Here is a 16,527-nt window from a genome sequence, read left to right as displayed (position 1 = left end):
GACGGACTCCCCCAGCCACACACCCACCCGGGCTTCCTTCAGTTGTATTCATCCTCCGAAACTGATGTGACCCTGATGTGATTTTACTCTGCTTTTTGTTACCACTCTTCAGCCTCATTTAAGATGTCTTTACTTCATGAGCTGAGCTTCAGTGCGGGGGGGGGGGCATTTTAAAATCTTGTCTCTGGGCCCCCTCCAACCTTGCTACGCCCCTGCCCAGAAGTATAAAAACTTCTGCCCACGGAGGTTGCATGGACCCAACAGCCGTGGATTAACAGACCTATCCTCCACAATGGTCCAATGATCCCTCTGTCAAGCCGTCTAACCCCGCCCGTGGCGTGACCATCTCCACATCCTGCAGAAGCCGTTCTTGCTTGCAGCGCCGCTCCTTTAACTAACGAAGGAGCGACTGCCTTGCCTGCCTGCCTTGCCTGCCTGCCCGCCCGCCTGCCCGCCTGGCTCGCTTACTCAGAGCGCCGCACAGCACAACAGCCGCAGCAAGCCCAGCGAAAGCTTGTTGTGGTGGCTCCGCCTCCCCGCGCTCCAACCTTCATTAGCTTTTCCACCAATCACCGCTCCCGGGGCAGTTGGTTTAGACCAATCAACGCGCGGCTGTTCTCTGCACTGGGCAAGATGGCGGTGTTTTGAGCGGCGTAAGAGATGACGGGAGGGTCGCTGTAGGGATTTCATATGGCGAGTAAGCGGCGGAAGGCGGCGGCGGCGGCGGCGGCAGCAATACCAATACCTGGAGCGGAGGAGACGCTTTCCCTCAAGAGCCCAGAGAGACGGAGCAGCAGGCGGAAAGCTGGCGTCGATGCCCAAGATGCGGGAAGTCCGGGCGGCCAAAGCAAAGTGGAAGGGGAGGTGTCTGCAGAGCCTCCCATCTCCCCCGGGATCCCCCGAGGTATCTGTTCCCCCCCCTGCATCCCAAGCCTCAGGCAGTGTAGCTCGCTCCTGCTGGCACGTCCCCCCCTCGTCACAAAATCCGGAGTCTGGTTTGCCTGTGCATCAATAAGCTGCAGGGGGTGCAATGGAGCTTCCTTGCAAGAAAGCGTGTCTAGGATGGTGCCGTTCTCCGTAGAAGAGCCTGGCTCGCCCTGTTGAATTTCTGCCCTCCCTTTGGGATGTGCATCTGCCCCAGAACCCAAATTGAGAGGGAGAGCCCTAGGTTTTGCCCCATATGCAGCATTTTTCATGCACAACACCCTTCTCCTCCTTCCGATGGGAGAGAACATAACGGGCTCTCCTGGCGACTCAATGTGGTTCCATCCTGTAAGGTTCTCTAAAAAGTCCTATACAGTATACATTGATGGGGTTTGAACTGTAAGTGACTAACCAGGACAGGCATCTTGTGGGTGTGGTGGGTAGCTTAATGAAGACGTTGGTTTCATGTGCAGCAGCTGTGAAAAAGCTGAACTCGCTGGTAAGGATCATTAGGACAAAGATTAAAAAAAAATAAGCTGCCAATATGCAGGGCTGCACAACGTTGGCCCTCATAGCTGTTGTTGGACAACAAGTCCCATCATCCCTAGCCACAGTGGCCAGTAAGTCATAAGAATATAAGAACAGCCCTGCTGGATTAGGCCCAAGGTTCATACATACAGCCCAGCATCCTGTTTCACACAAGTCCACAGGCAAGAGGTGAGAGCATGCCCTCTCTCTTGCTTTTGTTCCCCTGCAACTGGTACTTGGAGGCATCTTGCCTATGAGGCAGGAGATCTCCAGGATAGAGACAGGGATGAGGGGAATTGTGCCCTAACATCTTCAGGAGGGTTGTACAGCCCACAGAAAACCTATGGTGTGTCTGCACTTAGAATATTATGTACAGTTCCGGTTGCCACCTCTCAAAAAGAATATTGTAGAGCTGGAAATGATACAGAAAAGGGCAACCAAAATGAGCAAGTGGCTAAGCATCTTCCTTATGTGAAAACTACACATTTGGAGCTCTTTAATTCAGAAAAAAGTGGGGAGGGGGGCATGACTCAGACATAATATGGTAGAGAAAGTTGTTCTTCCACTCAATACACTAGGCAGGGTTTCTCAACGTGTGGGTCCCCAGATGTTATTGGACTTCAACTCCCATAATCCCCAGCCCCAGTGGCCTTTGGTTAGGAATTATGGGAGTTGAAGTCTAATTACATCTGGGGACCCACACATTGAGAATCCCTGCACTAGAGCAACCTCTTCAACTTCAGCCCTCCAGCTGTTTTTGGACTACAACTCCCATCATTCCCACCCACAGTGGCCGAAAGTCAGAGCTTAAGGGAGTTGTTGTTAAACATCTGTTTTGTGGGACCAGTTGTGCAGGCCTGCCTAGAGTGAGGAGTCATTTAACGTAGGGCTTCACAACTTCGTCCCCCCTGTAGATGTTGGACTACATCTCCCATAATCCCTGACTATTGGCTACTGTGGCTGGGATTGATGAGAGTTATAGTCCAGCAGCTGGAGGTCCAAAGCTGTGCACCCTTAATTTAATGAAAGTGATTGGTAGGAGATGTAGGATCTCCTCTAAATCTTGTAAACTTCTTTGTTGTTTTCTAATAACAGCAGGATAGAAATATCTAAATAATTGTATCCTATAGTCGCTTATTTCTAAAGTGAGCTTACAAACTATATATCTTCAGTATTACTCTCTGTTTATATAAACTGCTTAAGTGATACATGAAATATACAGTCATTCATGGAAATGTCTTCTGCCTAAAATTACATAATTCAGGAAAAGGGAGCTCAACTGTATTTTGAAAATATGTTGGTCCCCTCTTGTGTGCATTCAGTTTCATAGGTAGAGATTCTCAAGAAAACAGGCCATTGACCCTCCAATTTTGATTGGAGCATTTGAGAATAATCATTTAGGTAGACAGGCATTCTTGTAAATGAGCTATAGTATTTCTTTCAACACATCTTCATGGAGGTTCAGAGGTTTGATCAGTGAATCATCTTATGGTAGCATAGCCTAGTTTTGAGTGGACAAAAAGTCTGATTTTTTGGTTGACTTTTGGCAACCTGTTCAGATTCAACCTGTTCAGCCAGCGTGGTGTAGTGGTTAGAGTGCTGGACTAGGACCGGGGAGACCCGAGTTCAAACCCCCATTCAGCCATGAAACTAGCTGGGTGACTCTGGGCCAGTCACGCATCTCAGCCTAACCTACTTCACAGGGTTGTTGTGAAAGAGAAACTCAAGTATGTAGCACACCGCTCTGGGCTCCTTGGAGGAAGAGTGGGATATAAATGTAAAAATAATAATAATAATAATTTGCACCTTACATTTGTCCCAATTCTGCCTTTAATCAGTGCTGTTTCGCAGCATAGAAATATTAGAGAAAGAATTGTTGCAAGAGCTCACCAAGGTCAATTTAGCAAACTTTGAAATATGGAGGCCAGAGCTTGGTGACTGGACAAACTGCATACTTTGTGAGCAAGGGGTGTGAATTGGAGAATGGGACTTTTCCTTTCTGGTCAATTTCCAGGGGTGCATGAGACTTGTCAGATGGCTCGCTCAAACCTATCCCTGACTTAAGAGGCCACACCTTGTATGCACTGGCATAGTGTGACTACTTCATTATTCTTGGTCCTAAACAATAATCTGGTCTATCCTGATTAAATTGCTTTAAGTAATTTAATTGCTAAATTTCCTCTATAATTATTGAATAGTAGAAGCCATATGGCTTGGAATAAATCAAATGTTGGAGAAAAAATACTTGATCCTTTCTGCTGATGAATTATCACCAGTGTCAGTGAATCAGCTTCCCCAAACATTCACATGTTGATTTTCATCAAGTAAGAGCAGGTGTGTGTGTTGTTTTGTCAAACAAATTTGCTTGTTTTTGTAGAAACAATTTGGTCTGTTGTGTTTTGCAGAAACATGTTCGTATAAGACTCCAAAGAGAACACCAAGGAGCAGATCACGTGTACCTACATTCAGTTCTCCTGCTAACGAAACTGATGTACAGCAAGAGATCTTCTGGGATCCTTACTCACCAATTGCACGTAAACAAGGTATTGTAAATGTCCTCCTTTGAAGTCTCCCTTTTAAGCAGTATTTTGAAATATATGGTAAGTACTCTTTCAGTGGTCTGGGGCTTAAAATACCTGAATGACTGCTCATTCCTATACAAACTTACCCACTTGTTAAGATCTCCAGGGAATCCTCTGTTCCACATGCTACCAGGAGTTGTGACTTCTCTGGTTGTGAAACTCCTTCCCCCTCTCACTCCAGGTTGATTCTTCAGGCACCTACACTGTTGGCATTTAAAATTATTTCCCCTCCAAAGTATACGAATATGATGGATATTTATATACTACTTTTCAACAGAAGTCCCCAAAGCAGTTTATGTAGATATAAATAATAAAATGTCTCCCTGCCCCAGAGAGGCTCACAATCTTAAAAAGAAACATAGGATAGACATGAGCAACAACCACTGAAGGGATGCTGTGCTGGGGATGGGTGGATAGGGCCAGTTGCTTTATCTGAACAAGTCGAACTGTGGGCAAGGGGAGTGAATTAAATAATCTTTCCAGTTCTAGAACTTTCTCCTTCTTGCCAAGGCATTTGAGGGTATTTAATGTTTGCTGTTTCAGTGCTGATACTTGTCTAATGGTTCTTTTAAAACTTAGATTCTGCTTCAGTGACACACATACTGATTTCATCCAGGCTAGACTACTGTAATGCTCTCTCTGTGGGGCTGACTTTGAGGACAGTTCAGAAGCTTCAGCAAGGGCTGCTGCTAAGGTGAAGGTGGGTGAGGGATGAATCGCCCGCGTCACCTCAATTTTATACCAGTTAACACTGGTATGCTAGTTTGGCTTTCAGGAGCAATTCAAAGTGATGTAGTGGTTGGACTAGCACTGGAGAGACCTGAGTTCAATTTCCATCTCAGCCATTACTCTGGGCCAGTCACTTCCCTCTCAGCCTGACCTACCTCACAGGGTTATTGTGAGGATAAACATAACCATGTGCACTGCTCTGAACTCCTTGGAGGAAGAGTAGGATATAAATGTATAATTTTAAAAACTGATGGATTTGCCCTTTAAAGCCCTAAATAGCCTGTGCCCAGGTTATGTTCAGGACTGGACTGTTTGTCTCCATATGAACCTTCCAGGGCCCTGAAATTTGATTCTGAAACCCCACTCTCAGGCCTGTCTGTAGGATAAATTCATTTGGTGGGAAAGAGAAAGGAACATAGGTACATAGGAAGCTGCCATATACTGAGTCAGACCATAGGTCCATCTAGCTCAGTATTGTCAACACAGACTGGCCGTGGCTTTCCCAAGGTTGCAGGCAGGAGTCTCTCTCAACCCCATCTTTGAGATGCCAGGGAGGGAACTTGAAATTTCCTGCATGCAAACATGTAGGTGCTCTTCCTAGAGTGGCCACAGCCTCAGGGGAATATCTTACAGTACTCACTCATGTAGTCTCCCATTTAAATGAAATCAGGGTGGACCCTACTTAGCAAAGGGGACAATTCATGCTTGCTACCACAGGACCAGCTCTCCTCCGGTATGATGACCACTTGGATGGCAGCTGTTCAACTTTGCAATGCCCTCCCTTCTAAAATCTGACTGGCTTCCTCCCTATCCATTTTTTAAAATGGAAACTGAAAAGCTTGCTGTACCTCAAGGTCTTAAATTATTTTTCAGTTTAAATTATGCTGTGTTCCTACCTGCTTTTACTTGCTGTTCTTATGTTGCTTTATGATTTCTGTTTTTACAATCTTTTTATATTGTTAGCCTGTATAGTACAGAAAAGGCAGGATATTGGTCTGAATAAATATACATTGTGGTTTGCTATGATATTTGTGTATTTTACTACTTTATTTGTAAGCTGTGCTGGAGATACTGCTATTACCAGAGTTTTAAATTTTCATCACTAAAACTAGACATTTGTACATTGTTGTTTGTTACATTTAAATATCGCCTTTCTGCCAACACATTCACAGCAGTTTATAATTTAAAATAATGGCAGTGTAATAGATATGATACAATAATACAGTTTAACAGACATGATATAATAGGAAATGGGGATGAGCAAGGAAGAAGAAAATAAGCAGGTTCAGGTATCAATTCTTACATAATGTTAATAAAAAATATTCTAGTCTTGTTCTGCTTCTAAGTTTGGGAAATCTTCATTTTTTGGTAGAGTTTTGTAGTTGCCAAAAGTGAGGTTTTTTTCCTTCTCTCCCTCAGACAAAGGGCGAAAGAAACAGACAACTAATGGGTGCACAGTTGAAATTTCAGAAATTGTTAATCGAATTGCTCCTCAGGTAATTTACTCCTTCCTAAGTCTATCACCTTAAGTGGTGCAGCGGGGAAATGCTTGACTAACGAGCAGAAGGTTGCCGGTTTGAATCCCCGCTGGTACTATATCAGGCAGCAGCGATATAGGAAGATGCTGAAATGTATCATCTCACACTACATGGGAGGAGGCAATGGTAAACCCCTGCTGTATTCTACCAAAAGAAAACCACAGGACTCTGTGGGCTCCAGGAGTCGAAATTGACTGGTCGGCACACTTTACCTTTAAGGCAAAACTGCACAGGTCATGCACGCCTGCCTTTCTGCGCCTCTCTCTCTCTCTGCATGGGTTGGACATATCTATCTTTCTCTTTGCACAAACAGTCTGCTTTGAGAAAGTGAGGTATGCATTGACATCTGCAGTAATTCTTGAAGCTACACATAATTCTTGTAAAATGTTCTAACATCAACATATTTTAAAAGAGAACACACATGACATTAGATCACACTTAGCATTACTTGTAGTATTTTCCCCTTTAGCTAGCAAAATGTTTTGTGTCTTAATTTTTGAAAATTAGGAGCCTGATGTTATCACTAATACTAACAAGGACTTCTTAGCTTTGGGAAATATGCCTATTGTGCAAGAAAAGATTAATCAGGTTCTTTTAATGCTTGTCAAAGACCAAAATAAAAATCATGACATGATTAATCTATTTGTTGTGGGCAATGTAATTACATTCAATTGGATTAATTTTTTTTTACAAAATGTTTTAATGAGAACATTTCTCATTATCTTTGATGATCAGGGGGTCGTCTTAAATTCAGAGTTGCTTTCCTTTTGGATAAATACAGGTTTAACCTGTATTGTATTTTTAAATGGGGGTCATCTTAAATTCAGAGGAGTTTTCTATTTGAGTAAATATGGTAGTTGAAACTCTTTGTGTCTGGATTATGCTATATATAATATATCTGAATCTGCCTGCCCTCCTCCCCCAGGGAAGTGTGAGCTGCTTTATCTCTTCTGCCCCTTCAGCAACTATTACATAGTAGCTTTTCTGCCATGCTTTTATTCAATGGGCTGAAATAGTATATTTATATAGTCTTGTTGCGTTTTTATTGGTGTTCATGATTTTTAACATGACCATGAGCTGCCTTGAGGATGTTGACACCAAATGGTGGCATAGATAAATAAAAACTAAATGCACATACAGCATTCATTGTCCTTACAACTTCTCCTATCTGAGTAGTCTCAAGCAGGGTTGGATTTGAAATTATGCAATTGACGGGAAGGTACTTTTCCCATGTATTGTCAGAAGGTGAACTAACATTCTGATTATTGTGAAGCTTGGATTAAAGTTGGCCTATAGGGTGATCCTAAATGCACTTTCTAGAAGGAAGTACCATTGAACCTAGTGGACTTTCAAGAAACTCTTGCTATTCTAATATGTGAATACTTGAAATGGGGCATAATACCAGTTGTTCCCAGTGCAATGTGAGAAAACACCATGCTGCTTTTGCGGTAATACTGAGACTCAATCCAAAAAGACAAAGATACTTATTGTGTGGGGTTGGAACCCAGATGGCAATTTTGATCTGCTGTTTCTGGATGGGGTCACACTCCCCCAGAAGGAACAGGTACACAGTCTGGGAGTGCTTCAGGATTCTGTATTAAGCATATATACAGTTTTAAAAGCGGACACAGTGTATCTGTGTGCGCGCTTCTAATCTAATAATATTGAAACCTAATTCTTACCCTTTTCAGGATGAGAGACCTGCTGGTCATGAAGGCTCTCTTCTAGGATTGTGGATTGGCGATGATGCCATTCCATGTACTCCTGGAATACCAAAAGTACGACATAGAATAAAAGTAAATGGCATAAGGTATGTTGAGAACCCACTCATTTATCTTCAGCAGGCAATTCTTTTCAAATGATCAGTAGCTTCATGAAGTTGGTAGATATTGTTTGCAGTCTGTTTAAATAGTATGTTTTGTTATACTATGATGTGGTGAAAAAGTGCAGATTTTTGAGTAGCTATAAAAACTATGAGGTGTCAGTCATTCTGCAGAATATCTTGTGGTCCTCATATTTTGTTTTCTTCTGGTCTTTCACACAGAGGTCTTCAGTTGAAAACTGGAGAAGAAGAGCTCATGAAGTTGGCAAAGCAATTTGATAAAAACCTGACTGATGCAATCCAGGATCAAGATGTTTCATGCCCTCGGAGTACCCACGTTGCATTGCAGACAAAAAAGTCAGTTGAACATCAACAGGATGGACAGGTGGAAAATCAGCAGCAGTTCCTTGGGGAACACCCTGAACCTGTTACTTCCTTGCCCGTTGGAATGGTCAAGGAGAACAGCGCGGCAGCCAAGCCTTCTGAAAGTATCAGTCAAAAGTCCATAGATCTCGATGTGGAAGTCGCCCTTAATGCCCTCTTTGACTGCTCTCCCCAGAAATGTAGTGGTCACTTGAGCCAAGGCCTGTCAGATTGTTCTCCAAGCAACAACTCTTGTGGAAGCCAAAATGCTTTACTAGAGGAGCTTCATCCTTTGGAGAAAATCACAGATGCTAATGGATGTGTGGCTGGAGAGATGCATCGAAGCCACAGCTCAGCACCTGTGCTAGAATGCGTGGAACCCATTCCAGCTAAAAAACTTGAAGCGGCTTCTGAACAGACAGTTCAAAATGCGGCTTCTTGTAAGAAAGAATCTGTTGGCTCGGATAAGCTTGACAGACTTGTTGGTGATGACTTCGATGATTGGGGTGCTGATCTGTTGGCAGATGACTCATTTCTAATGCAAATTACACAGAACCCTGATTTGATTAGGACTCTGGAAAATGTCTTGCCCTGCACTTCCAATGAAAACAGTGCAACAAAAGAAAGAACTATTGATTCTGGCAAACCTAATGAGGCCCAGTATTTTGTTAAAGCCGGTAATAATAATTCAGCATCTCACACTTTACCGAAACAAAGCAGTAGCATAGGAAAAACAAAGACTGTTTTTCTGCCTCCTGATTGTCATTCAGGAACTAGTGAGACACACTCTGTTTCAAGAAGCAGCCTGAACAAAATGTCTGGCTGTAGTTTTTTTCCAGTGAAACCGGAATACAGGAGTGGACAGGAAGCTTTTACACAGCTTAAATGTTTCACCAGTATTTCTCTTTCTGACAAAAACACTGCTGCTGTCTCGGTGCATTCGAATCCTCAGAAAGCACAGAGTGGAAAATGTAGAAATGATATGCACAATGTTAAACATCAGTCATCGACCACTCCTGCCAATACCAAGCCTTGTGACCTACAAAAAGCAACTAGCCAAGGTCACCGAAAACAGGCAGAAATGCCAAAGAAACACATTTCATCCTATGATGATTGGAATGAGCCTCGGTTCTCGGATGACGTCTTAGAGTTGTTTTGTGAATCTGATAGTCTTTGGGGTACAAACTGTGATGATGACGACAACTTGCTGTATCGAGTCTGTGATGACATAGAGAGAAAAACCCTGAGCCAAGAAGTTGGGAATAAGAACGAAAAAGCTGGATCAGTGACAGGAAGCCATGGCAATTTGGAGGTGGAGCCTTATCTCACAGTACCCAAGCCAGGGCTTTTGAATTTCCCACAGGTCCAAAAGAGTCATACGCTCAGGAAAACCTTTTCATTAGATTTTCCTCTTGCAACCACAACACTGCTAAAGAATGAGAAGGCTACAAATAGTTCTGCACAGCGCAGTTGTGCACCATTTACAAATGGAGGCATCAACAGTATTCCAGGGAAATGCCATAGGTCTAATTCAGTGCCTGAAAGAGGCTTTGCTTCTGGATCTGGCTTAGCCACTATTCCAAATGCATGTCTAAATATGAATGATAGCGTACAGCAGCAGAGTGGCCCATGGAATGCTGGTAAGGTGCAGAATAGCAGTATTAAGCAAGTAGCAGCTGAAAAGCCAAAATATGCATTCCGAAAGACTAATAATTCCCAAACCCTTGTTTTGGAGCATAAAAGTGTAAATACAGGAAGTTTTTCTGGAACTCATCTGGGTTTGGGGGAAAGCAAGAATCCACCAAATGTCCCGCTGCACACAACTGTACAAACGAACCCAAAGTCAGCCTTTAAGAGGCACCTCTCTGATGTCTTTACACAAGCAGAAACAGGTAAATTTCTGAAGGCTTCAGTATTGGTGGCGAGCTTTTAAAATCTGATACTTATTTTTCACTCTTAATGTTAAAAAGGTTTCCCGGGTCAATGGGTACATTTTAGAGTTGCGCAAAAACATTCCCAATCTTTACCCATTTTCTAAGGTGGCCCTTCATTTTTTCTCAAAGCTTTGTGAATTGTTTATTTCTTTGAAATTTCAAGTAATGTCATTTGGGAGAGCTGGGGGCTACCTAAAAGTAGCGAATCAAAGTACGCAGAAAGGGAGAGAACAAAGAGGTTGCCTGCCAGTGAGAATGAGCTTCATGACACGTGGCTATGATTGCGAAGAATCTTGCAGAATCGTAATCTGTTTTTCGGTTGCCTAGTAGAGCCTCGCATGCTGCCAGTGGTACCTTGCCTTCTTGTTTCTGGTACAGCTCAACACTACAGTGTATTGCCTAGCAACTGAGTACTACTATCTGTACAGTGCACTCTAAATACTGGCTGACATTTGAACTAATGAAGCACTTATTCTTCCAATGTGCCAGTGTGGTGCACTAGCACAAGGCTGTTGCGCTAAGTCTGGAGGTGGCATTTCACACTAGTGTTGTCCTTCTACAAACATTAGGAGAGGAGAGCTGGTCTTGTGGGAGCAAGCATGACTTGTCCCCATAGCTAAGCAGGGTCTGCCCTGGTTGCATATGAAAGGGAGACTAGAAGTGTGAGCACTGCAAGATATTCCCCTCAGAGGATGTAGCTGCTCTGGGAAGAGAGCAGAAGGTTCCAAGTTCCCTCCCTGGCTTCTCCAAGATAGGGCTGAGAGATTCCTGCCTGCAACCTTGGAGAAGCCGCTGCCAATCTGTGAAGACAATACTGAGCTAGATAGACCAGTGGCCTGACTCAGTCTATGGCAGTTCCCTATGTTTCCTATGTTCCCTATGACTGTGCTAGCACAGCAAGGTGTGCAACCTGTGCCACAGCTCATAGCTTTTGCAAGGAACTCTTGTGCCACAGTGCAGTTCTGAGGATCCCTGTGATTCAGCGCAGCTATGTTATCTGCTTGCACGAGTGCAACTTTGTTGTGCAAGTGCTTCATTCGTCTGGATGCCAGCCAGTATGTGCTAATAACCAGACAATGTATCCATCAAAAATATCCAGATCCTATACCTAGAAGGAGTTGGGCTGCACTGCTTTGCTTAAGATGCTGTTTATCATGCAATTAAGCATTTGTCAAATTTGGAGTATTCTGACAGACTGCAAGAGGAAGACACGGACCAGCAAGAGAAGGGGTGATCCCGGAACATGAGAAAAAGAGCTCAGCAGGACATACAGGGCTCTCCCTTAAGGCTGCTAGAAGCCCCAGAAGTCCAGTTCAGCAATCACTTGCATATTTTATATGCCCCAAGTCAGATGATTGTTGTCACGGCCCGTATGTTTTCAAAGCATACAGGAGAGATAGAAAGCTGAGTAAAGTACTGAGTTTGCACCAAGCGGCACCTATACAGCAAGGCGACAGCAAACTAGCAGACAAACTTTTCTTTACCGAGCATGCTTTTTTTTTAATATGCCAGTGCATCACCACATGGGATTCGGATTATTGATCGCATTTTCTTGATTTGACAGGTTTCTTACTATATAAAGTATGGCCACATTAGCACGTAACACGGAACTGCAGTTGAATAGGCCAGCAGTTTCATGGATATTGTGTCCAAATGTGGGAAGATGGTGTTTGGTGCGGCAACGAAACCAAGGGTTCAGCTTTGGCATTCCAGTCTAATCCCTCGGGTTGTAGTGAGCTTCATCACTGCAGCCTGAGGTTTCGTCCCCTGGACCCCCTGGAAGCTCCTCCCTCAACTCTGCCGTGATTGGCTGTTCAGGCTATCCTTCAGTCCAGAAGGAAGCCCGCCCAGCCAGCTCCCCCACCTCCATTGGACCCATGGTTCCATGTTGCATGCTAATGTGGCCAAAAGAATAACAAAGCATGCTTGACATACTGTTGTGTACTATAGCAAAGAAACAATCTTCTAGGTTATCGTGTCACTGTCTTGTGATTTCTGCTTGCTTGGAATTTTTCTAAACTCTGTGATTTTGTTTGAAAGTTGTATCCCTGCCAACACGCACACACACACTCTCACTCACACTGCCAACTTGAAGTCTAGTTTCTCTGGAGTCCAGTTGCTTTAAATTTAGGGGTTGGCTCAGTTGCTAATGTTGAACTGTGCAATTAAAAGGTAGCTTTGCAAAATGTACTCTTAAGTAGGGATACACACAAATCGATTCAGCTAGTAGAGTGTTGCTGATTATGTGCATGGCTGGCGCACATTGCATTGACCATTTATGTCCCACCGCCATGTGCAGGCTGCTGAGTGCAGCCCAAGAGCCATGTACAGACTTCTGAGCAGCACAGCAGGAAATGCGCGATGGCAGAGCAGGTAAGGACCTGCTTTTTCGTGCCTAAAGGTCCTGCTCCCCGCCCCGCTGAAATGCTTGGTGCACATCCCTAGCTTGAGGAAGTGTTTTTCTCTAAATTTTGGTAGACATTCATGCAACAATTCAAAAACCAGAGATGTTCACCTACTTTGAGGGCTGCTGGCTGACCATTAATGAATTGGCACCGTTCATGTGTCAGTACTGCAGCCAAACATATCTGGTTTCTTCAGACCATGGTAGCTAATGATTTTAAGCTGTACAATATGTGGTGTGTAAGGCTGGTAATTTTTGTTTTGCAGATCAGAGAAGTAGAAAGTGCTCTCAAGAAGAAATTGCTAGGAAAAAGCAAGAAGCTCTTGAACGGAGAAAATATAAAATGCAAGCGTTGCTTAAAAATACAGCACCTACCTGAGAGTAGCTGGAAGATTTGGATGCTTTGTTGACAATTGACCAGTAAAATCATCAAATGACACTACACTTCTTCTTCTTTTCTTTTTCTTTTTTTTTTTTTTTTGGAACACCATCTCTGAATACAATTACCTTTCCCAGAAGAATGTGAAAGGGCAATTCCAATATTGATCTGTGAGCAAGGAGCTGCTTGGGATTAAGGGTGTGCACAGAATAGTTTTTTGTGGTTCTATTCGAACCGAGTTGCCTGTACCAACTGATTTCGGTTGAACCAACCAGCAGTACAGTCCATTTGATCGTACCAGTTTGACTGCTATGCTTGTAAAGGGGAATGTGGCAAGGATTCCCCTTTATAAGCAAAGGGGCATCCTGCCTTTAAAAGGCTCCTAAGGGTGGCTGGGGTCAGGGGCAGCGAGAGAACACTTTCCTGGCAGTGGCTCCTCAAAAGCCCAGTGCTGCCCTCCCAGCAGCATGGCCTGTGCGGTGGTGTGGTTCCAGCCTCTGCATGTGCAGAGGCCAGAATCGCACTGTTGCTGTACAGGCTGTGCTCCTGGGAGCGTGTGAGCGAGCTGGGTTTAGAGGAGCTGCTGCCAGTAAGGTGCCCCCCCATCACCCCCCCCCCCAGCCACCCTTAGAAGCCTTTTAAAGGCAGGATTCCCCTTTGCTTGTAAAGAGGAATCCTCACCACATTCCCCTTTTACAAGCATAGTCTGTCAAAACAGTCTGTAACAGACCTGGACTGGTTCAATTTGAACTTGGACTGCCTGCATTCCACCCCCCCCACCCCCCCCCCACGGCCTGTTTGGTTTGCTTCAAATCAAACCCAGTTTGCTTCAAACCGGTTCTGCACACCCCTACTTGGGATTTTTGTTTGTTTGTGAAGCTTTTCAAAACTCTATTTACAGCTGTGCATTATTCCCTCAGTCCACTATCTGGTGTACTATTTGTGCCATGCATTCAACTATATCATGTCAGAGATGATACTGTGGCAGTCCTTACTCGGGAATATTTGAACATATAACTTCTTCTTGCCACAGATTTGTGTTATAGCCATTTTCTAGTACCAGGTGGCTCCTATAATTTGTAGCCCATATCCCATTTTACTCTCGGTAGCCCACAATATCTTAGTAATGCCTCTCCAGTCCAAGTAGTTGGTGGAATGTATCCATGGAAAAATGCAAGACTACGTGTTAAAACCTGGACCACAGTTCACCAGAACATTTTAAATTTTGTGTTATCGCAGGAATGCCTAAGAGCTTGATTTTTTGTAAACTCTTGTGTACATTTGAACATAGTAAGGTTTTCTAGATTTATTTATCTTTGTAAACTGTGATTAAATGCGCAGCCTCTTATACATGAATGCTTCCTCCTAATCTGTAATTAGGAAACAGCACTAGAATGCAATCCATGATGGCTGCTTCCCTTGACAAACTGTGTACACTTCTTTGCCACATGGATCAGTTCATGCAGTAGAGCAAACTGGCCACACTGTGTGGTGTGGACTTAGATCTGGTTCACACAATCATTCAAATCTAGGTTTAATGTGGCTTACTAACATTAGTGTGATTGTATGAACTCAAACCATGGCAGAAATCTCAGATTCATCTTGGGCCATTGACATCACCTTGGGCTCACACAATTGTGCTAATGATGGTAATTTGCATTAAACATAGATTTGTATGATGGTGTGAAACCAGGCTTTAGAAGAGAAGATTGTGACCTTACTCTAGCCACATGGTTAGGAGATGGGGATCAGAGGATGCTAAAAGGCTCCCATCCATATGACTAGAGCTGAGGAAAGCAGAGGCTTACAGTGGTATCCCTTTGCCTGGGGAACCCCACATGTCTTCTGACTGATCCAGAAGAATATGAGAAGAGTATGTTTAAGATGTGGGGGAAGGTGTTACGCTAACACCCTGAATTCTGCTCTGTGTCTAAGACAGATAGCTAGTGCTAAACTGGCTAGGAATAAGGATGAGAGTTGGAAAAGGGACAGGAACACACCAAACACCACAGACTCTGCAGAGAGACCTCTGGTTTATGCTCCCTGTTACTAATGTGTTCTAATAACACCCGATGGGCTACATCTTTAGATGTGGTGCAGCTTCTCAGTGAAGGCCTAGTTTTGAATTGGGAGCAAACCCACATCTGGGCTACACCACTTCATACTGTAGTTGTGTGGGCTCACATGACTGAATGCTTCCCCAACCTTGAACTCACAGTATTCTCTCCATGTAGACATCTCAGTATCAGAAGGGTTCTACCCCAGATTTGTCACTGGCCTGCTAGTTTTCTATGAGTAGGATTTTTAGCCTACTTTCCTTAAAGTAAACTTATGAGATCACCCAGCTGTTTGTCTTATCAACTTGGCAATGCCTGGACTGATTTGGACCACATTTGGTACAGTTGTAGTGACACAAAGGGGTAGCATAGTTTGCAATGATGTCATTCACCAAAGTTCAAGATGGCAAATGTGTGAACGTTTGAGGCATAAGTGGGTATAGTTTGTGATTATGTCATCCACCCGATTTCAAGATGGTGAATGCATGATTGAGGTGCAAGTGGGCTAACTTGTGAACCATCTAACCAATTTGAATCAAATTTGGTACAGTTGTAGGGATGCATAGGGACACTTCAGTGGCATAGTTTGTGATGATGTCATTCACCCCAGTTCAAGATGGCAGATGTGTGAATGTTTGAGGCACAAGTGAGCCTCAAGCAGGGTTTAGCAGATGTGCTACTTTCCTCAAGGAAATTGCCCCAAAGTTATTTGCATTAAATAGCAGCTTTGGGGACAAATAGCTTCCATGGGGGGAGGGGGTGGATTTTTCATGAGGAAAAAGGAGCAGGAAGAGTATATATATTTTTAAGGGCTGTGTGACCTCAGGAACATAATTATATAAGTGGGCAGGACTTTTGGTGGGAGGGGAAAGCTGTGAAAATAGTTCCATTCTTCTTCTGCATGCCCAGTCCACTGCCCAAAAGAGCCTTTAATGAAGAGATGCTAAAGGCTTCTTTCAAATCTCTGTCACCATCAAGATGGCCACCCATGCTTGAAATGTGCTAAATAAGTGCTAATGCTTGACTAACAAGCAGAAGGTTAGGAACATAGGAAGCTGCCATATACTGAATAAGACCATGGGTCTATCTAGCTCAGTATTGTCTTCACAGACTGGCAGCAGTTTCTCCAAGGTTGCAAGCAGGAGTCTCTCTCAGCCCTATCTTGGAGAAGCCAGGGAGGGAATGTGGAACCTTCTGCTCTTCCCAGAGTGGCACCATCTCCTAAGGGGAATATCTTACAGTGTTCACACTTCTAGTCTCCCATTCA

General features: G+C 43.8%; 2 protein-coding genes across 2 annotated transcripts in view; one reads left to right on the top strand and one right to left on the bottom strand.

Moving 5' to 3' along the window:
- The window catches only part of LOC128342726 (keratin, type II cytoskeletal 5-like), a 30,497-nt gene extending 29,592 nt beyond the window's left edge, over positions 1 to 905 (bottom strand). Inside the window, exon 1 of the mRNA XM_053290463.1 lies at positions 746 to 905. The gene's annotated coding sequence lies outside the window, so the exon portion shown is untranslated. The remainder of the gene's footprint in view (positions 1 to 745) is intronic.
- On the top strand, positions 599 to 13,268 carry ETAA1 (ETAA1 activator of ATR kinase). The gene is made up of 6 exons (XM_053290459.1): positions 599 to 904; positions 3,858 to 3,995; positions 6,183 to 6,259; positions 7,993 to 8,111; positions 8,346 to 10,378; positions 13,091 to 13,268. The coding sequence occupies exons 1-6, from the start codon at positions 691 to 693 to the stop codon at positions 13,201 to 13,203; spliced, it is 2,694 nt and encodes an 897-aa protein (XP_053146434.1). The 5' UTR covers positions 599 to 690; the 3' UTR covers positions 13,204 to 13,268.
- Positions 13,269 to 16,527: the final 3,259 nt, after the last annotated feature.

Source organism: Hemicordylus capensis, chromosome 2, assembly GCF_027244095.1.
Source record: "Hemicordylus capensis ecotype Gifberg chromosome 2, rHemCap1.1.pri, whole genome shotgun sequence".
Lineage (NCBI taxonomy): Eukaryota > Metazoa > Chordata > Lepidosauria > Squamata > Cordylidae > Hemicordylus > Hemicordylus capensis.
Note: the sequence above shows the minus strand (reverse complement) of the source record. Positions and strands in the feature narration are given on the sequence as shown.

Coding starts and splice junctions, on each gene's coding strand:
- ETAA1 (XM_053290459.1), top strand. CDS start 691: ATGGCGAGTAAGCGGCGGAAGGCGGCGGCGGCGGCGGCGGCAGCAATA. Junction 905..3,857: donor CTCCCCCGGGATCCCCCGAG/GTATCTGTTCCC, acceptor TGTGTTTTGCAG/AAACATGTTCGTATAAGACT. Junction 10,379..13,090: donor CTTTACACAAGCAGAAACAG/GTAAATTTCTGA, acceptor TTTGTTTTGCAG/ATCAGAGAAGTAGAAAGTGC.